The sequence below is a fragment of the Lepidochelys olivacea genome, assembly GCF_965140295.1.
Source record: "Lepidochelys olivacea isolate rLepOli2 genome assembly, chromosome: 2".
Taxonomy (NCBI): domain Eukaryota; kingdom Metazoa; phylum Chordata; order Testudines; family Cheloniidae; genus Lepidochelys; species Lepidochelys olivacea.
Genome location: NC_140412.1, coordinates 40,057,642 through 40,080,274, shown reverse-complemented (window position 1 = coordinate 40,080,274; position 22,633 = coordinate 40,057,642). Strand labels below are relative to the sequence as shown.

At 42.0% G+C, this 22,633-nt stretch overlaps 1 protein-coding gene across 1 annotated transcript in view; it reads left to right on the top strand.

Moving 5' to 3' along the window:
- The window catches only part of VPS13B (vacuolar protein sorting 13 homolog B), a 928,263-nt gene that overhangs the window by 657,260 nt on the left and 248,370 nt on the right, over positions 1-22,633 (top strand). Inside the window, exon 31 of the mRNA XM_084621078.1 lies at positions 2,132-2,335. Within this exon, the coding sequence (XP_084477204.1) occupies positions 2,132-2,335 (204 nt within the window). The remainder of the gene's footprint in view (positions 1-2,131; positions 2,336-22,633) is intronic.

The following is a 22,633-nucleotide window of genomic DNA, read 5'->3' as shown; positions in this document are numbered from 1 at the left end:
ATAATTAAAACAACATATTCTATTATACTTCCTTTTTGCTCACTTGCATTTTTAATTTCTTTTAACTTCTTGGTTGGAAATATAGAGCGCAAATGTATTTTATCTGGTGTCTCCAGTGGTAAAAATAATGATTGAAAAATGTGCTTTATGGAATTTGATTGCGGAGGAGAGGAGAAGAAGGATTTCACTATGCCAGTACACTAAATTACTATATGTTGTATTTATATTTTTAGAGAAATCTAAACACATGGACTTCACAGGATGTGTCTCTTGATGCTTTTATTTTGGCTAATATTTCCCAAAATACATGCTCCAGTCTTTATTTGGATTAAACAAAGCAAATAATCAAGTTATCATATGACCGAAGGTCACTTGGTAATTTGTAATATGAATAACTGTACATGTATTCATGAAACTGTCTTGCAAGGGAAATAAATTACATCATAGTTGTTATGGATTAGACTTCTCAGGAGAGAGGGTTGACAAGAGCACTCTGAGTTTTAAAGATCACAGCATATTTTGAAATATCTCTAGTGACATAGGTTGTATGTAGTATACTTTTGCTTAAGTTTTCAAGAAAAATATAGGACTACTGCACAGTGCCACTACATTGCATAGACATGAATGATTTGTTCAAAACACTAGGCCCTATGACCATTCATATGACTCTGCATGTAGACACATATGTTTTGTCGTGTGTGTGTGTGTAAAACTTTAGTTTCTTAACACCAAAGATTAAATATTTTTGTAAAATTGATAAGTTTTATGCGAAGATCAGAAACTATATGTGAATGGGAAGCTTCAGCTTAAAATATGTAATGTGTAAATTCATGAGGAAGAGATTATAAATTGGCATCGTGCCTTTTAAGGGAAAATTGTAGGAATATCTGATTCACCTTATTTTTTGATGTATTTTAAAACTAGTATTAAATTCAGTTATACCTTTTTATTACATTATTAAATGAACAGCTTGCATTACTCTGTATAGTTTCAAGATAGAGTGGGCAAGCTGATTCATCCAAAGATTCTCCACTGATCTTTAGCAGAAGTCTGAAGACAAATGGTGGTACAGTAATCCGCTGATAACAATTGTATTGCCTTCATAATTGTCTCAGCTGCCTCCTCTGGTCCAGAAAACTCTTGAATATGTTGCTGAACACATTCTTTTATGTGTCTTTAAAGTACTGAATAATAAACTGAAAAATACAATGCAGCAGAACCTTGCATTAGCCACACATTAAATAATTTGCTCAAAATGTTGCTCTTTGTTTCCTCATTTGTCAGCAAACATTTAATAACAAAATGTTTTAATGAAATCTCATATTACTATGATTAAATTATTTTTACACAATAAGGCATATTGTGGAAATTTTACTTGTACCTTTAGATACTTAAGGTGAGTGCTGTGAATGGTAAAAATGAAATGTGTCAAAATAAATTAACAAAATACATTTTGAAATGTCCTTACTACTTTTATTTTTTCATGGAGGTGCTAAATTTGAACACATTAGCTCATAGTGGAGTTTCTTATAGTACTCTACTGCATTCTGGTTGCAGAACACTTTTGGTGACTTTGATAGTATATTTGCAAAACACTCTGGCTGGAATTTTCAGAGGGGCCTAAGGAAGTTACGCACCTAACACTTTCCATGGGATTTGGGTACCTTACTACTTTGGACTCCTTGGAAAATCCCAGCTTCCCTTTTTTATAACCTTCTAGTTCTGTATAGTCTTCTAAAAGTTTAAATAATTAAGTATACACTTAATATATCTTCTTGCTATAGGGTCATAACCTGAAGCCCTTACTGAGAGCTTGATTCTGCCATCCTTACTCACATTTAATGGTTCATTATTTCCATTATTTTCAATGGGGCTTCTCATACCCGAAGGCCCAAATCCGAAGTGAGTGGAATGACCTCCCATTCACTTTAATGGCTCAGCCTATGATATGGTACTACTCAACATAAGGGTGGCAGAATTGAGCCCTCCTAACTTACTGTGAGAAAATTCCCATCGAGGTTAATAGGAATTTTGCTGATCATGATCGTCAGTATTTAGACCATAGTTTATAGCACTGTACAGAGTGGCAACTTTCTCTCTTTAACTCGCAAAAATCTTTCTATCATGATAGGAGAGCACTGAATTTGGGAATTCTTCGAGACCCTGGATCAGAGGTTGAAGACAGACAATACCAAATAGATCTGCAGTCTATCAACATTGGTACTGCACAGTGGGATCAGCTGAAACCAGAGAAGGACAATAGTAAAGGAGGTGTGCTGACAGAGAGTGAAAGAAATTCTCAAAACCCAGCACTTGAATGGAATATGGCCAGTAGGTAAGGAAATAATTCAAAATGTTGTGTCTTTTGGACAAAAAACATTGGGGATATAATCTGCAGTATGTCTGAACAAAGTATTTTTTCACTGTTTTTACTTTGCATTGCAAATATTTTCTATGAAATAGAGTTTTGAATTGTACATTTGAAACTGTTATTTGTATCATTGTTACGCTGTAATTATTACACACGTCTTTTGTTTATTTAGTTAGAAATTCCTTTTTTGAATGGCTTATTATATGGCCATAGAAAATAACTCCACGAGGAGACTTGGCATTCAAGTTCTTAGGCTAGGAACAACAGTTTGGGGTTTTTTTGTTTCCTTTGTTTGTATTTTTACAAAATTTGAATAAAGCAGTTTAGACATTTCTAAGTTAGGGAAGGACAAAGTAGATTTTTTTTCTATTGGCTCATAAATGGTTTTTTTTTTTTTTGCTTCTGTAAGGGGAAACAGCTGCATTTGTAGAATGACACATTTCAGCTGATTTGTCCATAATGTGGACTGTACGATATGCAAAAGAGACTTCCAGCTGAAAAAGGTTTAGCACAGTTACTCCTGGATTGCCCACTGGGAGAATTCCGTTTAGCTCACCTGCTAAAATTTCTTCCAGTGGACTTTAAGGATCTTGTTCAATTCTGGATCATAATGAGTCCAGTATGAGACGGGGGGGACTTTGCTGTGGGTTAAATTCAGGATATAATGTAGCTACACATAGTAGACACAGCATAAATACATTTGCTTGATATTTAAAATTTAAAAAGAGTTACCTCAATTACTATGAATTAATTAGTCATCACAGTTTTGTTGCATTCCATGTATTTGCATTATAATGGCTAATATACAGTGCTTTTGAAATTCATACTGAGATTAATTTATTTTCTCATGAATGAGCATGTTATAATTTGTACTTTCATTATTCTATGATTCAAGCAGAATCTACTCTCAGGTGTCACTCTTGTATATATTGACTTCCATTGTGTTGTATATGTGTATCTGAGGGTAAAATGTGAATATGGTTTTTTGGAATCTAAAGTTTGGAAATACCTGAAAACAGATTGAAAAGAGGTACAGCAGAGAAAGTGAAGAGATGAAATGGTTGGTATTTATAGTGAAAGGTTTTGTTTGTTTGTTTGTTTACTTGGACTTTTTATGCTTTTATTTCTAAACTGTAATTGAGATCAGGATTAAATCCTTTTGAAAACAACATGAAAATGATGAAAGAGACAAGATGGGTGAGGTAATATCTTTCGAAAACTTGTCTCTCTCCTGAACAGAAGTTGGTCCAATAAAAGATATTACCTCACCCACTTGTCTCTCTAATATCTTGGGACCAACACAGCTACAACACCACTGTAATAACTGTATACATGAAAATGATTAGATATACCAGAGATAGATGAATAGGGCATTAGAATACTAGATAGGGAGAAGAGGAGAGACAAAGTGACAAAAGCACAGCATAGTTCAAGCTCTACCTTCACTCTTATCAAGTTTTGCATGGATCTGAGAGTGCTGTGAAAGGCTGGTGGGGAAAGCACCTTAGGATTTTACTCTGCCCCACAGGACCAATTACACCCCAGCTGCATATAGGATTCTGGAACTCCTGTGGTTAATTTCAAAGTTCTAAAATCATCATTCTGCTTTTCAGATGACAAAATAGGCATTTTAAAAGTAAAACAAAGCTTTCATATATTTTAAAACAGCCAAAGGGTTTATGCTTCAGAGTGAAGGAAGATGCTATGGTGACCATAAGCAAGTGCTCACAGCTCATTTTGAAGTGTTTGTGCTTGAAAAGACCTGTTTGTCCAAGCTCAAAGACAATTTTTTCAAGCAAAACCACAAAGTTTTTCAAACTTCTCTGGAACTTGTTCAATCCATATTCAGTGCATGCATGGCTTTGTGGGTTCCAGAATGGAAGTTCTTCCCTAGTGGAGAGGGTGGTTTCTCAAACACAATGAAGAGGGACAGGAGAAAAGATAGCAGTTCAGTTTTTGCCAAGAGGATGTCCAGAAAGATGATATACAAGCCGTAGCAAATGGAGAGGGGTCAGGAATGGGCAGGCATATCTGAGTGTTATCAGCAGTGAAGTGATGAAAGACTATGGAAGTAGATGAGGCCACTCTGAGTGAGTGTAGGGGATAATCATGGCCAGATCCCTGGGGAACACCAAAAAGATAGAGGGAGGAGAAAGAAGAAGGTCCACTGACAGTAAAGATGAAGGGGCAGGGACAGAATGGGGGAGGAGCAGTAATAATGTCTGCTGATTATTCATTTATAAGTCATCATAGTTGGTTTCCTGTCATTTGAAACATTAATTTTACTAGTAAAATACCACAGTGATTTCTTATTTTAGATCCTTAGCTTGAAATAATTTGCCCAGACCTGGTTGGCGTTGTGATGTGAGAGCTGCATGGATAACTTGCCCTTCTCACAAAATGGTGCTGTCCAGTGGCACTTCTTGAAGGGCAAGATGGTACTGACCCCAACAGACCTTCTAATGGTCAGCCCAATGGGCACACTGGCTTTTTCAAAGTGAGCCACATGAGGAAATTGCCTTAGTCCTTTCCCACAACTAACTGGCATCAGTATAATCAGCAGGTTTTGATTTGAGCCTTCTGGGTACATTTTTTGACTATGATAGGAATTCCTAAAACAGTATTAAGATTACAGGATAAGGGAATCAGCTATTACAGGCAAGCTGCGTATTCTCCTTTCATAACTGCTAGAACTTTCTTCCATCTTGAACAAAACTCTGAGTGTTTTCATTTGAGCTTGCTTTCAATAACAGTGTGTGTTTTAGCTTTGAAAGAGTTTTTAACGAATATTTAATGCAACATTTTAATTAGCTGGCTTGACTTGTTCTTTGTGATATGCAGTACTATTTTAATTTTATTCTGCATTTGTTTAATGCAGAGAGTAGCTGGTACTTTATGTGTGTTTGCTTGTCAGTTTGGTTTAATCTTATATACATGTACCGCAGTTCATTTTCAGGATGTTCACATTTTTGCTTTTTACTTGGCAATCAGTGTTGCTGCATCTGGGTTTATTTTATGATCTGTGGAAGTGATGTGCTGAGAACTGGAAGAACTTGTACTGATGTCTGCCATGTGCTAGGATATTTCCAGCATGCACCAAGAGAATGACTGCATGGTGTTTTACATGGTGCTTAGTGTTTCCAGGATGAAGTTTATCTTGAGATTTCCTGAGAATGTCACAGAGACTTTATTCTTTGCGTTAGTAGTGATACTATTTTCTTTCTTAATTCTTTGTAAGTTACGTTGATATGTTTAGCATGGAACATAGGGAATGGCTCTTTCTGAGGAACCTTTGGGTTAGTTTTATTGTTTCGGTTTTAATACATTTGTTTGATTTCACTTAGCTAGTCCCATACTCTGGTTTAGTAGGTCAGGTTTTTTTTTAAGGTTCCTCTTGTTAGATGTGTGTCTGTAGCAGTGTATCTTACTCGTTTAATTATTTTTGATGTTTAGCTGGTACATGTATGTTAAAGTATAGAATCAGATCTATGTCTTTTCCTCTGTGTAGCATTGTTTGATTACTAGGTTAACTTGTAGAAAAGAATTCCAGAAAATCTACTGCACTTTCATTTTCCAAGTGTATGTTCCAGTTTCCAACATTCCAAGTATATTATTATAAATATATTGACCTTGGTAATTTTTAACAAAATCCTAAAACAGAAATTGCCAACACTGCCCATCTACACTGGAAGAACGATAGGACACCATGGATGTGGTTTAATTGGGCTGGAGCTTTATCACTTATAATATCTGGCAGTACCTGGCAACAAATTTTACAGTATAGAGAGGAAGATGTCAGCTCCCTGCTGATCGAGACATAGGACCCCCAAATGCATTTCCTCAGGTCTCTTAAAGGGGGCCAGGAAAAGGAGGGGGGGTCTACTCCACAATGATGAGACATCAGAGCCTCAAACCCGCCTTACTCAGCTCCCATAAGGGATGCTTTCCTTCAAATCCTTTTCCAAACCATTTTATCCAATAACCGCATCCCTTCCACACCGAATACCTACACTACACATCTACCACAAGTTTTATGCATAAAGTTGTAACACTGTAATCTAACTCCTCAACTCCACCCCACAAGATCCCAGACCAGCTGTGGGGATGGTGAAAAAAACCCACCTTGCCCCTGCCGGAAAAATTTCTTCCCAGCCAACCAAGGAGAAGGGGCAACTAGCATAACGCCCTCACTGTGTCAAAAGGGAACTGATACTTTTGCCAAGTTCAAGGGTAGGTGGGTGGATGAGTGTTGCCAGCCTGATCCTGGTAAAGAGGGTGTCTCCGTGGCTGCATGGAGTTTAATTCTTCTTACAGTCCTAAGTCAGGGGTGGGCAAACTTTTTGGACTGAAAGCCACATCGGGTTTCCGAAATTGTACAGAGGGCCAGTTAGAGGAGCTGTGCCTCCCCAAACAGCCAGTCGCAGCCCGGCTCCCGCCCCCATCCGACCCCCCCTGCTTCTTGCCTCCTGACAGGCCCCACCAGGACCCCTGCCCCATCCATCCCTCCCTGTCCCCTGACTGCCCCCTGCCACCCGATCCAACTCCCCCTCTCCTTCCTGACTGGCCCCCAGGGACTCCTGCCCCCATTCAACTCCCCTTTTCTCCACCCTCTGACCACCCCACCCCCTATCCACACCCCTGACCACAACCCCAAACTTCCCTGCCCTCTATCCAACCCTCCCTGTTCCCTACCCCCCTTACCACTCTATCTGGAGCACCAGTGGCTGGCGGTGCTACAGCCGCACCGCTCAGAGCACCAGGTCAGGCAGCCATGCTGCCCAGCTGGAGCCAGCCACGCCACCGCGCAGCACAGAGCACCAGGTCAGGCTGGACTCTGCAGCTGCGCTGCCCAGCAAGAGCTCACAGCCCCGCCACCCAGAGCATCGCACCGGCAGCGCAGTGAGCTGAGGATGCGGGGGAGGGGGAACAGCAGGGGAGGGGCCGGGGGCTAGCCTCCCTGCCCAGGAGCTCAAGGGCTGGGCAAGATGGTTCCGCAGGCCGGATATGGCCCACGGGCCATAGTTTGCCCACCTCTGTCCTAAGAGGTGCACAGGATATGGTCCAAAAAGAGAATGTAGCTGAACCACTCAGTAATAGTGATCATAATGTAATGAAATTTAACATTCTTGTAGGAGGAGAAAATACCAAAGAAACCCTCAATGGTAGCATGTAACCTCAAAAAGGGTAATTATAGAAAAATATGAGAAGGGTAGTTAAATGGAAATTAAAAGGAACTGTCACAAGAGTGAAGTGCTTGCAAGCTGCATGGAAACTTTTTTAAAACACCATAATAGAGGCTTAACCTATATGTATACCCCAAATAAAGAAAAACAGTCAGCAGAGCAAAATAAAATGCCACCATGGCTAACCAGAGTAAAAGAGGAAGTTAGAGACAAAAAAATATATCTTTTAAAAATTGTAAGTCAAACCCTACTGAGGAAAATAGAAAGGAACCTAAACTCCAGCAAGTAAACTGGAAAAGTATAATTAGACAGCCAAAAATAATTTGAAGAGCAACTAGCAAAAAGCATAAAACCTAACAGCAAATTTTTAAAAGTATATCAGGACCAGGAAACCTCCCAAACAATTAGTGGGGCCGCTGGATGATCAAGGTGCTAAAGAAGCACTCAAGGAAGACAAGGCCATTGCACAGAAGCTAAATGATCTTTTAATTTTTGTTTTTATATCGCTCTATACTGCAGAGGATGTGAGGGAGGTTCCCACACATGAATCATTCTTCTTAGGTAACAAATTTGAGGAACTGCCCCGAATTGAGGTAGTCTCACTCAGAAATAGCTATCTAAATACTATGGTGTAGTGGGGATCAGGGATCACAACACGTCCAAATGTGAAATGTTTATACTTCATTATACATGTTATAAAAAGTTCCCTAATGGGGCAATATATAAAAAGATTCCTGGAAACAGTCGGTTCTAATAAGTTTATCTACAAATGAAACCTGTTCGCATTTATACCCTTTGCCTAATAGCACATAGGGAACTGGGAATGTTTAACCAAAAAGAAGTTTTCTTGATTGAAAACTGCTTTTTCAGGTTGTAGCCCTTCTCTCTCTGCCTCCTCTCAGTGGAAAAAATAACAGCCCTGAAGGATATAAAGAAATATATCTTCTCTTGAGGCCTCGCCCCCATCCTCATGCAATCCTTCTACAACAACCAGCAGCAACTTGTGCTTCCTGCAGCTTGAATAAACTCTGTTTGAAAAACAATTGAGGTTAAAGGCATTACTGATGTGTAGGGTAATGAACTGAGTGTGGCAATGTACTGCATTTCAGTTTTGTCCTTGGCAGACCACCATCTGGAATGACTTCCTGGGACTCTCCACTAGTATGTCAGGGAGCCAAGGATCTATGGTACCAAATAGAACAAAATGTCACTTGTAGTTTGTAAGAACCCTCTGAGAAGGTTTTTGCATTTTTTCTTTAGGCCTTACTTTTATGTAATTTTGAAAAGCAAATATATAAAGTTTTACCCAATCCTCATAATGGATGATGCTTCAATAATAAATAAAAGAAAAAAACATGATCAGTACACGAATGGTATGTGTTTTAGAGATTACTTGTGTAATCCTTCTGCCAGGTGGAGCCGGCAGCAACCAGGGCCGGGTTCAATATCTAGCATAGAACTGCCAAGAGCCCACACCCAGTAACCTGGGAAAATTACACACCACCCCGGGGTGCCTCTGAGAGGCAATACTTCCCCGCTCACAAACATAGGGTCCAAGTGTAGAGAAGAAACTTTAATGAAAGGAAGGAAGTCACCTGACATTAATTAGGGAAAAGCACAAGCAGGATTCATAAACATAAAACTGTGAGCAGGACACCCACCCCAGAGTGCGTGGGGCAGTGTCTGTCCTTGGTCAGTGAGGACCAAGGGTTCAGAGGTGTATCTGTGTGAGCTCACCTCCTGCAGGGGTGCGGGGAAGAAGGCACTTTGCTTGATCCACCATTTGAGCACTTGCTCTGGCTGGCTGCGCTGCCAGCCGCAGTTCCGCTTGCTACCCCACTCGTTCCTCTCCGCTCCCGCTGGCCACCTGCTCACCGTTTCCACCATCCTCTCTTTGTGAACTCTGCAGGTCAGTCTCTTGCAGTTCCACCCAACTCTGAGTGATTGTCAGATCTCAGTGATTTTCAGCTCTTACTGATTGTCAGCTCTTAGTGGGGGAACCTGAAGCAGACTGAAGGGAAATCCACAAGTGATTTCAGCTCTATTGAGCAGTTAAAATAACAAAAGACTCCTAATGGAGCCTGTTTAGCTCTATCTTTGAACAGTGAGGAGGAACAGGTTAAACCAGACCAGGGACCCTTAAGGAGGGTCCACACTGCCTGGCTGGGACACTTGTCCCCACCCCTCTTGCTTTCATAGGGGTCTGGCATTCGAGCCCCTGGCTTAGCAAGATCCTTTCAGCTGAGGGTGACCCCCTCATTTGGGACAAGTTAAGCATAGTTCTGCTCCCCTTTACTCAATAAAGATAGCAACATTGATAACATTTCACTTCCCCTGCATTCAGTACTAAAGTGATTTGTAACCCAACATTAGCCAAAGTTGATCACTTTGAGCAATGCAGTTCTGTCTGCTGGATATGTAGGCAAAGTAGGTGTGTTCATGTAAATACAGTTTGCTCCTGAAGTCTCACCCCCTCCCAGCTAGTTGTCAGTGGAGAGCTTATTCAGACCCTGCTTACACTTGTGAAAATTTTAGGGACAAAATGCAAGACTTTTTTCAACTACCTCCTTTATTTCATTTGTAATATTTACATTAGCTTAAATTTCACGTGCACATCATCATACAGTACGAAGCCTTATACCAATTACATGCAAGTGCATTATTTTATTCAGTACCCCACTACAAAAAAAATGCTGTCAGTTGCCGTCATGAAGATGGGTGAAATATTCTTTTAGCCAGGTGGCTGGTACTTGGTCAGCTATCTTAGGTATTTATATAGCCCTCATGCCTGTAGTATCTGAGCACTTAGCAATCTTGTAATTTATTTATCCTCACAATACCTCTGAGAGGTAGGGAAGTGCTATTGTTTTTCGAAGAGTGCCCCTGTGGGTGCTTCACTTTAGGTGTCTTGTCGCCCTGCACTTGTAATCGGAGATTTGTGGTAGCAGAGCCCGGCTGGGCAGCACATGCATCGTAGCCATCTTGAGCCTCTCAGAGTGGTTACATAGCGGTGTGCAGCCAACTATCCCCCTTCTCTACTGCCTTTGGCTTGAGTCTGAGTGATCAGCAGTGCCCTCCCTGACCTCAGATAAGATTAATGGTAGATAGTTTATAATGATAGCGTTAGATTAGTTGTGGTTAGCTTCCCTATCCCTTTACCCTACTCTAATTTCTTTAATTTTCATTTAAAACAAAATTCCATTCACCTTCCCTGTCTTCTCATGTCTCTCCAGCAGGCATACAGCTTTAGCCTCAAACAAGAGACCGATTCCCTCAGGCATGCCCGGCTCACCTAGCTTTAAACGCTGCCTGACTTGCAGACTTTCCATACCAGTCTCTGACACCCATGCTCAGTGTGTCCACTTCCTTGGTGTGACACATATTACTCAAAAGTTCCCACGCTGCAGAAAACTGACAGCCAAGACAAAAAAAAGCCAGAGATCTCCAACTGAAGCTCCTCATGATGGAGAAATCCCTCAGGCCAGTCTCCGACCCCGAGACTGGCCTGGCCAACGTTCGCCAGAGGCAGCCTCTGACAGGGGCTCCACTTCAACAACGGCTGCCAAGGAGCCTAGAAAGACTACCAAAAAGTGATCACAGACATCCCCGCACTGAGGATCGCCTAAAAGAAAGTGATCTCCAACTGAAAAATCTGCCCCAGTGCCAACAGCACAGAGAGCACTGGACCACGAGACACCAGGAACATCTGGCACCAAAGGTTCCTGAAGAGTTAAAGACCCTATTCAGGCAAGCTCTATAGGAAGTTCACACACTAAAGTAAAACCTACCAGCTCAGCACCCAGTGAAGAAGCTCTCGGCACCAAGCTGTACAATGGCGCCACCTGCTGTACCTATGCCACACAGCTCTAAATCGTCAGCACCAGTAGCTTCCACCATGCCATCTCCAGCACTGAGCCTCACAGTTCTGCAGCAATTCATGAGGCATGCGGACCTGATAGTGGTCTCAACACCTGAATTTTCTTTACTTAGTACAGAGGGTACCCATCCAGATCAGTACCAAGCCAGCTGACTACTCCCTGCAGATCAGCCCCTCTTATCTCCAGTGATGAGGAAAAAGAGGATAACGCAGCAATATACACTCCATGACACTCCTAACCCAAGCCAGGACCATTTCATCACCAAGCACCTGCGGATATATGAGGATGGTATGGTGACCCATGGGCACCTCTCCCATACCATTCCCACCTAACTGGTCATTCTGGGATCCCTGGGCAATATATAGGGCCCAAAACCGCAGGCCCCCTGGCCCGCCTAAGTCCAGAACAGCCAGGTCCTCTTCACCAACTGCCCTAGCACTCTCAGAAACACAAGAGGAAGAGACCAAGGAACCTGAGGACACAGCCAAACATGATACTTCGCTGCCTACTCAGCTCTCATCTTTATTACCGGACGAAACCATAATGCCACCCAAACACACACTATGGGGGATGATTTCAAATCCTTTCAGGACCTCTTCAAAAGGGTTGTGTTTCATTGGCACGACCCAGAAGCCCATCATAACATACTCCATGCATCCTGTCACATTGCACTCCTTATTCTTTATGGAAATATGCTTATGTTATGGATATGACATAACTGAGATGTATTTATGCAAGATTGGTCTTGTAAGGTATCATTGGAAAGGTTATAATTTACTGGATGTGATTATCCAATTTTTGTGCATATATCATTTCTGTATCTAAAGTTTGGAATATGGACTATGTAATCATCACAACTGGGTGTGTATTGGGAAGACACCCACCAGACAACAGGCTGTCAGATTTGATGAGCCATCAGGAAGGGACAACAAAACCATGATGATATTAATCTCTCTCCTGCCTGGGAGGCATCCAGGGATGTAACTGTGACACTACTAGGTCAGGTGGTCTTGTCATCTGACACTAAACATTATCTGGGACTTTTTGTAACTTCCCACTGACAGGGGTGAGGGGGGGGTTAAGCTTGGAAAACAAAGGATTCCTGCCTTATATAAATCCTATTTAAGAGTGGAGAGGAAGGCAAACGGGACTCCTCCTCCCCATAGCCTGTCTGCCCAAAAAGAAAGACTGCTAAAGCCACCTGAAGGGAAGGTGGGGGTGTGTCCAAACTGAGACAGGGGTCCAGTCTGAAAAGAACTATAAGTGCAAGTCTGAACCACGGAAACTTTGCAACCTGCCTAAAATAACATTATGGGTAAGAAATTACATTTTGTAATCTGTTTCTTAAGTATATTGAGCTTAGTTTTCGTACTTAGGTGTATTTGCTCAGTAATCTATTTTGTTCAGTCTGTTATCTCTTATATTCACTTAAAATTACCTTTTGTAGTTAATAAACTTATTTCTTGTTTATAATATAACCCCATGTGTACAATTCATAATTGAAGGTGCGGGGTAAGAGGCTGTGCATACCTTCCTCCACACTGAGGGAGGAGGCAGATTTCATAATATATCTTTGGATCTGCACTCCAAGGGAGGTGGACACCTGAGTGCTTGGGCAAGTCCCTTAAACTGAGCCTTCCCAGAACTGATCTCAGTGTCTGTTTCGTTCTGCAATTTGGTGTGGCCCTGTCTGTGTGTGTGCTGGAGGAAGCTTAATAGCTTGGTCAGCAAGACAGGTAAAAAGGGTGCCTAGGTTGGCATAACAGGCAGGCTCAGTGGTATCTCAGCACATCAAGTGGCATCCAAAGGGGGGCAACCTGTGACACATCCCCAGCAGCAAAGATAGCCTTGCCAATTAACAATGCTATCATGGAGCCTGCAAAAATAATCTGGCAAACACCTGCTACAGCACCACCTTCATGTAAGAGGTCTGACAAAAAAATATTATGTGACAGCAAAAGAGGCTGAATATTTATTCACATACCTCGCACCAAACTCCTTAGTGGTGGAGGTGGTCAATCAAAGGGGGAAACAACACCAGTCCCAAATGACCCCATATGATAAGGAGTGGAAAAGGCTAGACCTTTTCGGGTGGAAGCCTATTCCTCAGCTACACTTCAGTTCCACATAGCCAACTATGCAGCCCTGCTGGCTAAATATACACACAATCTGTTCTCCAAAATGTCATAATTTATTGAAAATTTACCAGATGACAAAAAAAGAAGAATATAAGGAGAACATTTCCAAAGGGGGTCTCATCGTCAGGATGGCCCTACAGGCCTCTCTTGACTCCGCAGACACGGCAGCACGATCCATCGCAACATCCATGGTCATGTGCCACGCATCCTGGCTCCATCTCTCCGGATTCCCAAGGGAGATCCAGGCAATGGTTGAGGACCTCCTCTTCGAAGGTCAAAAACAATTCGCAGACAAAACCGATATATCTTTACACACCCTGAGGACTCAAGGGCAACCTTAAAAACCATGGACATAGAATCATAGAATATCGGGGTTGGAAGGGACCTCCGGAGGTCATCTAGTCCAACCCCCTGCTCAAAGCAGGACCAATCCCCAACTAAATCATCCCAGCCAGGGCTTTGTCAAGCCTGACCTTAAAAACTTCTAAGGAAGGAGGTTCCACCACCTCCCTAGGTAACCCATTCCAGTGTTTCACCACCCTCTTAGTGAAAAAGTTTTTCCTAATATCAAACCTAAACCTCCCCCACTGCAACTTGAGACCATTACTCCTTGTTCTGTCATCTGCTATCACTGAGAACAGCCTAGATCCATCCTCTTTGGAACCCCTTTTCAGGTAGTTGAAAGCAGCTATCAAATCCCCCTTCATTCTTCTCTTCCGCAGACTAAACAATCCCAGTTCCCTCAGCCTCTCCTCATAACTCATGTGTTCCAGTCCCCTAATCATTTTTGTTGCCCTCCTCTGGACGTTTTCCAATTTTTCCACATCCTTCTTGTAGTGTGAGGCCCAAAACTGGACATCTATGTACCTGCAAACAAAAAGAAACAAGGGAGGTTTTACAACCAGAGATTCCGGTCTACGTCATACTCTCAGCCCCAAAGACAGTACAAGCAACGGCTTAAACAAAGATAGAACAGACTTCGGCAGAACCAAGATCAGCCTTTGATGTCTCAACAGTCCATCTCTAGACAATTATTTTGAAGGTGTGGTCAAGTGCACGAGACCTCTACACTTTCTGACTCCGAAACCAGAAATGGTCCCCTGTCCATTCTGAAACCACCTGTCACCATGGTACCCAGTCTGGAACACCATTATGACATACAAATGGATTTTAGAAATTATCCAGAGGGCTACTCCATCCCCTTTATTTCTAGCCCACCTACCCACCCCTCTTCCCTGTCCCTCTTCAGGGATACCTTTCACGAGCACCTGTTACAACAGGAAATAAACCACCTCGTACAATTAGGTACCATGGAACCTGTACCATTGCAATACAAGGGGAGATATTTTTATTCACACTACTTTCTAACTCAGAAAAAGACCGGTGGATGGAGACCCATCCTGGATTTATGCAAACTCGTTAAATTCATGAGAACACAACATTTCAAAATGGTGACTCTAACCACAATAATTCTGGCATTAGAAAAGGGAGATTGGCTCTCAGCCCTCGACCTGCAGAATGCTTATTTTCATATTACCATCCACCATCACACATAAGATTCCTGAGATTCACCATAGGGAAACAGCATTTCCAATACAGAGTAGTACCCTTTGGCCTATCCACTGCCCCAAGGGTTTTTTCCAAGGTTCTCGCTGTCATTGCAGCTCATTTCTGCAGACACAGAGTAATATTTCCATATTTGGATAACAGCCTCATATGAGCATGAACACAACAAGGAGCAATAAATGCCACGCAGAGCACAATAACCCTTTTCATGAACCTAGGATTGCAAATAAATGTGCAAAAGTCCCCCCTGGTTCCTGTCCAAAAGTTGGAATTCTTAGGAGCCTGTCTCACTCTCTAACAGCAATGCTACCCCACTAGTGCTTCCTCACTCCAGTCAATCTAATTTCAGCAGTGAGGGGAAGCCCACAAACATCCTTCAGAACGTGTTTAAAACTCTTGGGGCACATGCTGGCAACAACGTTTGTTGTCGAACGTGCCAGACTCCACATGTGATGCTTGCAGGCCTGGCTTTGAAGAGTGTATGTACTGCACAGACACACTCTCAACAGATGCCTCACAATGCTACGCAGAAATTAAAATACTCGTTAACATGGTGGACACAATCAAACAATGTCTTCTCAGGAGTCCCTTTTCAACAAAGAACTCCAACCATGACAATGACGACAGACACTTCCCTAATAGGTTGGGGGGCACACATACTCAACAATACGGTACAAGGCCACTGATCGCCAGCGGAGTCCAACCTGCACATAAACTTACCAGAGCTAAGGGCTGTCCGAAATGCATGCGACCATTTTCCCCCTCTAATCAAGAACTATGCCATCAAGATCCTTATGGACAATACTGCATGTATGTTTTAGATAAACCGCCAAGGAGAATTACGATCATACTCTCTATGTACAGAGGCAATACGACTTTGGAATTGTTGCAACACCAACAACATAGAGATATTGGCATCCTATCTGCTGGGATGTCAGAATACAGCAGCAGATATACTAAGCAGGGACTTCTCACAAACCCACAAATGGGAGATGGATCCTGAAATTCTCAAACCCATATTCAAACTATAGGGGTTCCCCACCATAGATCTATTTTCAACAGCTCAGAACACCAAGTGCCCACAATATTGTTCCAGGGCGGGATTGGGAGACCAATCCCTAGGCAACGCTCTCCTCATAAAATGAGAGGCACCACTGATGTACGCATTTCCTCCAACTCCACTCCTAAGCCGAGTCATTCACAAGATCAAGCAGGATAAATCCAGGGTTATTCTCATAGCACCTACATGGCCCAGAAAAACTTGGTTCCCATATCTGTGTCTAATGGCAGTGAAGCCTCCTCAAACCATTCCCCTAGTACCTCACCTTCTAGGACAAGAAGCAGGATGTGTCTACCATCCCAACCTCGCAGTCCTCCACCTCAAGGCCTGATTACTCCATGGCTGACTGGGATCAAGGAAGCCTGTTCTCAGGAAGTAAAAGATATATTACTGAACGGTTGGAGACTAAGCACAAGAAAGATGTATATCCATAAGTGGAAATGAGTCTGCACCTGGTGCCAAGATAATCAGATCTTACCACAATTGTCCCCGTCCCCCCACTGAGGATTCTGGACTATATTCTAGTGTAGCCTATAGGATTAACCTGGTTTACATTAAAGTAAGTCCAGCTGTAATGCTAGGGACCTACAGGCCATATCCTGTATGCTGAGCTAAGGCAAAGTTAGCATATCTATGTCTGAGACCTTTCACCCAGATAGCAAAGTTGGCTTACATATGTCTGAGACCTTTCACCTAGATAGCAAGTTAACACCCACTCATATGTCTAAGACCTTTCACCTAGATAGATAGATAATGGAAGAATGGCATAGGGGGTTTCCAAGTCTGTACCCACAAACTTAACAGGTACACCACAAGGAAAGAATCAAAATAACCGGAGAACAAAAATAACATATGTGCATATGTACATGTCATTAATACGTACAAACATACTAGCCTATGGAGTAAGTGTACCCTAACATTTTTGTGGGTGAGGAATGAAATTAGAACATAGGAGGAAGGATTTCAGGCACTTGTACCCTATAAAAGAGATGACCCACCTTGCTAGAAATCGATCTATCTACGACAACTACTACTATTGGTAGGCTGTACTTGTTTTTCTTAACTTTCTAAGTTCCAAGGGGACTAGAATAAGCTTGGTTTCTCTAAGCTTTTGTTCTTAGTTTTGTTTATTAGGTTGTGATTTTAAGTTTAAGTTAGTTAAGTAAACTCTAAGTTAGCTTTGATAGCTCTTAGCATTAGCTTCTTATAAGTGCTGCACCTCTCACTCAAGAATTGAGAAACCTGACTACTTAATTTATTTTAATAAAAAGTCTTTAAGGCTACATCTGTCTCAGTATGAGCTTCCTGTCATGCCCCTGAGGGTCCTTTGTAAATTCTGGGGAGCCTGATTTGGGACAAGAACTTTTATCTTCTGATCAAACAGATTGGCGAACCTAAAACCCATACTATCCAAATTAATATTATTAGCACCCTAAATCAGGCAACACTAGAACTTAAAAAATCAGGGCTATCCACAAGTTCCAAGAGTACATTTGGCTGCTATTACCTCCTTCCACAACAAGGTGGACGGGGTCACTATGTTTGCTCACCCAACGATTAAATGCTTCCTTAAAGGCATTGAAGACACTTATCCCACAATAAGTAACCCTATACCTATGTGGGAACTCAACCTTGTGCTACGCGGACTCATGGGAAAGCCATGAAGACAGTGCAGCACCTAGAGCTGGGCAAACAATGGATTTTTTTGGTTCACTGGCAATTCTGAAAATTTAGCAAAAAAATGTTTTGGGTCAAACCAAAAACAATTTTTTTCAGAATTTTTGGCAAATCAAAAAGTTGGAAAACATTTTGGGTCAGATCAAATGAAAGATTTCATTCAACCCAACTCAAAAATTTTTGTTTTGATTTCAGGCATTTTAACGAAAGCAAAAGAGGACTAAATTCACAAAACAGCAGGAAGTGGTAGTGCCCTCCTTATAACGTTTAGCCCAGTAGTTATGGCATTCATCTGGAATGTGGTGGGAGGCTGGGGTTCAATTCCTGCCTGTGCTGGATGTGGAGAAGGGATTTGAAGTTAGATCTCCCACATTGCAGGAGAGTGCCCTAACCACTGGGCTGTGGGTTATTTTGGTGTGGAAATCTTCTGGGGTGAAGCTGTTCCACTTTATAGATAGATAGATAGTCATTGGAGTAGGGACTTGACCTTGGGTTTCCCACATCGCAGGTTAGTGCCCTACCACTACCCTTATAGAGGCATTTTCACTCTTTTTCTCTGGACTATTCATTGTCATTCTGAATTACTGTGAATTGCCACTATGAATGACAAAGTCTAAACAAATGAAAACATTTTGATTGTTCAATTCAGACAAAACTATTTGGTGAACTTGATGCGAATTCACAAATAGTTTCAGGTTGACCGAAATGTTTCTTTGAAAAACTGCCACCTGTCTTCTATTGTTTTTCCCCTTAGACTTGTTTCTCATGGGACCTTACCTACCAACTCCCTGAGTTTGCTAAAGTCTGCCTTCTTGAAATCCAGTGTCTTTATTTTGCTTTTCTCCCTCCTACCATGATTAGGGCTTCTAGGTATACTCAGGTATAGCCTTAGTTCAGCAATTGGTGGCCAGCAATCAGTATAGGGCACTAGTGTACCTTACTACAACAGTTTTATTGCCTCACAGCCTTATGGTAGCATATGGTCTTTTAAGTGTACTGTACTTTTAAGTGTAGATGATGGACTACTTTAAGTCTCTGAAAGTACTGGTTAAAAAAAAAAAGACATAAATATATAACAGATGCATAAATGGACCTTGGAATAAATGTACTCTGGACATAGAACCATCATTACATCCTTCACAATCAAGTTTTTTCATGAGCTCATGTGGTGTACACATGTGTGCAGTTAGCAGTGCTCTTAGGTTCAGTGTGGAAGACTTAGTAATTCAAGGTGGAACTTGCTTCTTTGTTCACTTTGTGATCTCCCCGTCCCTTCTCTCCAAGTATATTGTGTTTGGCTTCTGTTTACACTTACAGTTGTTTTGCTAATACTTGGTTTGGCGCCTTTTCAGATTTACCAACTAATATTAATTGATAAGCAAAGAAACTAATATTATTTGATAGGTAAATCACTACAAGTAAAGTAGTGCGGGCAGATGGTATAGGGCATGCAAAGAAAACAGTAAGCAGTCTTAAACCTGTGTTACTTTTAAAAAAATCCTTTAAAATACAGCACAGTGTCCAACCATTAAATCAACATATCACATTTAAGAAATGAGAATATTTATTTAAACAAGATCAGGTTGGTGTTTTTGTGTCCATGTAATAATGCACGTTTATCTTTCTTTTGTCTTTCATGTACTTAAGTCATAATTGCCAGCAATTTTATATACATTAGGGCAGAAAATTATCTAACATGTAGCAGTATGCTCTTTCAGTGTCAGCAGTATGCCTCTGCCACTCTATTCTTATTTCCTTTTCACCAAAGGCAAAAACACATACTTCCTTATTTTCCCATTGTGCTGTGGAAATAGGGACCTGGATGAAAGCCATTTGATTTAAACTTAATCTAGATAAGACTGACGAGATGCTGATTGGCAGGGAGAAGCATTTATGGAACTGGCAAAATCGATGACCACTTTCTCAATTGAGGATGTCTGCCAATTGACTGTCAATGTGCTTTGTGATCCTGTGGTCTGACTAGATTCATCATTGCTCATGGACTACCAGTTAACATCACAGGCCAGATGGGTCTTCTTTCATCTTTGAATTCCTTGCTTTTCCCTCAGATGCTGATCTTGTCATAGTTATCCCTGTGGGACCGGCATTCAGAAGCCTCCATTAATGCAGACGCCCACATTCTGAGCAAGGGCATATTATAACTGTGCTCAACAAATATTAAACCTGTATTCTGTACTGGCTGCCAATCAATTTGTGTGTAAAACTGAAGTTGCCCTAAATAATCTTAAATAGCCTAGGTCATAGCTACCTTGGAGACAGCATATTCCTCTATAATTTACCATGCTTTCTGCACACATTACTCCTGCGGAATTCTGTGCCACTGCACATGCACAATTCATGTCCCCCGCAGATTCTTTTGCTTCCCTGCAGAAAAATGTTGGTTTGGGTGCCCGGAGCAGCTGGCAAAGAGGTAAATCATTGGTGTGTGTGTGTATGGCGGATGGGGAGGGATGCCCTGGCCGGTGGCTCCTATCGTGCACTGTGCTCAGTTGCTAGTACCAGCTGGGCTGGGGGGCAGGGGAGGACAGGACTTGCTCTTTCCCTGCATGGAGCGGCCAAGTCAGACCCTCCTCCAGCTGCAGGAAGCCCTGAAACTCCCCCCCCCCCAACGCTTCTTGCCCCCATTGCGCCTCAGCTAGGAGGGGAGGGATAATTGTACAGGAAGCTGCACCCCTGTCTGCACAACCCCCATGCATCTGGACCCCCCCCCCATACTCAGAGAACCTTCTCACCCCACATCTGGATACCCGCACAATAAGCCCCTCCACACTTGGATCCTGCCGGGCTGACCCTGCCTTCCCACACCTGGTGCACCTGGCACTGAGGGGCAGGGCCCCGTGGTGTTTCTAGGGCAGGCCCGGCCCTTGCGCGGCATCAGGGTTGGGTGCAGCCTCACAGCTGAGTCCATGTCCCTGTGGGCGGGGGGTTCCAGGGTGATCTCTCCCCTTCATGCATCCAGTGACCTGTGCTCCCCACTGCCATACTGGAGCATCAGCATTTATTTACTGACAAAATTTGCAGAATTTTAAAATATTGTGCACAGAATTTTTATTTTTTTTGGTGTACAATTTTTACTTTTTTGGTGCAGAATTCTCTCAGGAGTAATACATCACATCTTGAGCACTTACGCTAGTTGCCAGCAGAGTAAAATTCAAGGAAGCAAGGAACAGGGAATTCGAAAGAGCAGGTCCTCTATAATGTTTTGGGGTTCAACCCAGACCAGTAAGGGGTTATGTCATTGCCTGGCCTGCAACTCTGGATGCCTTAAATGCTATGCTGCTGTGGCTTACAACCCTGACGTCAACAGCTCACATACACCCTGGCTTCTACCACCCAGTTGCTTTTTGCAGAGTGAACCTCCTACTCCTGAATTTTCCCAAAATTATCTACATCTCTAGTGTCCTGCCCTCTCCTGGAATACGCACAGAAGTTAAGTTTGTTGCTCCTTTAAAGAGTCAATACACTGCAGCTCATTAATTTAACTAGTTTTTGACAAATATTATTATTTCAATTACAGCACTGACCTGGTTTATGATAAAAGTAAAACAAGTTTATTTAATCACAGAGAGGTTTTAAGTGAGTTCAAATATAAGGAATAAAGATAGAAAGTGTTACAAGTTTATAAGACTAAAACTTAATTTCATCAAGTTACAATCTAAATTTAGTTCCCAGAGATTTCAGCCCCCTTGGCTGAAGGGACCCAATGTTCTATGATTTCAAGAGCTGCAGCATAGAATCCCCCAAGTGGTAGACAACTATGGGGTTCTTTCCCCTTTCTTTTTATAGTCCAGTAAACCTTGGAAATGTATTCTTTGAAAAGTAAGCCCAGATAAAGTGCCTTTTCCTTGCTGGGTGTGGATGCCATGCTGTTGGTGTAAACTCCATACTGTCTTCTCTCCTGCTGGTGATTCTTACAATGCAAATTATCCCTTCTTGCAACTTCCGATACAAATGAATAGCCCACTGAATTTGTCCTCACTTGATTTGAGGTGTTAGCCTCTTTCCTTTGTCTGAAGAAAACCTGTTGATCAAGTCCCCTGGACATGCCTGTTTAAATACAGTTTAGTCATGTATTTCTACCATATATCTATAAAGTATTTTGTGTGTTTACCATACATACATTGCACAAGAATATTAATGATCAGTGACTTACTAGTTTTCCAGTGATATATTATGACATGCCATCTTTGGGGCAAATGTCATGAGAACAGGGTGTAGTGAGTATGTCAGGCCTGATGAGTTGCTGACACAGAATAGTAAGCCACCAGTAGGGCTCTGAGTCCCACCCTCATCTCTAGAGTTTGCTTCTGCTAGAAATATATCTAAACCCGAGCCTAGCCACATTCAAGAATCACTGTGAGATCCACTTACTTTTATCCTTCATGGCTCTGCAGATCTCCATTGTGAGAGATTGTGTGACCTGCAACAAAACCAGTTTCAAGGCAGTTTGCCATGGTAGGATGTGTATGTGAGTCTCTCTTCTAGAAATCTAGAGCCAAGGGTTTAAAAGCCCCAATGCCACAATTGTCTCTTAGTTTCTCTTTTTTACATGAGACAGAGAAAATGCATAGCCTGGGCATTTTCTTGGGATATGTGTTAGAATAATTAGTGTATTGTTTGAACTTAAATTATTAGTTTAATACTTTGTTCGTAGTTAGCTGTTTATCATTTTATGAATATGCAGAAATTGGTCTAATGAAAGTCATGTTCTAAGAGTTGTCAGGGTTTGCCTCTATGGA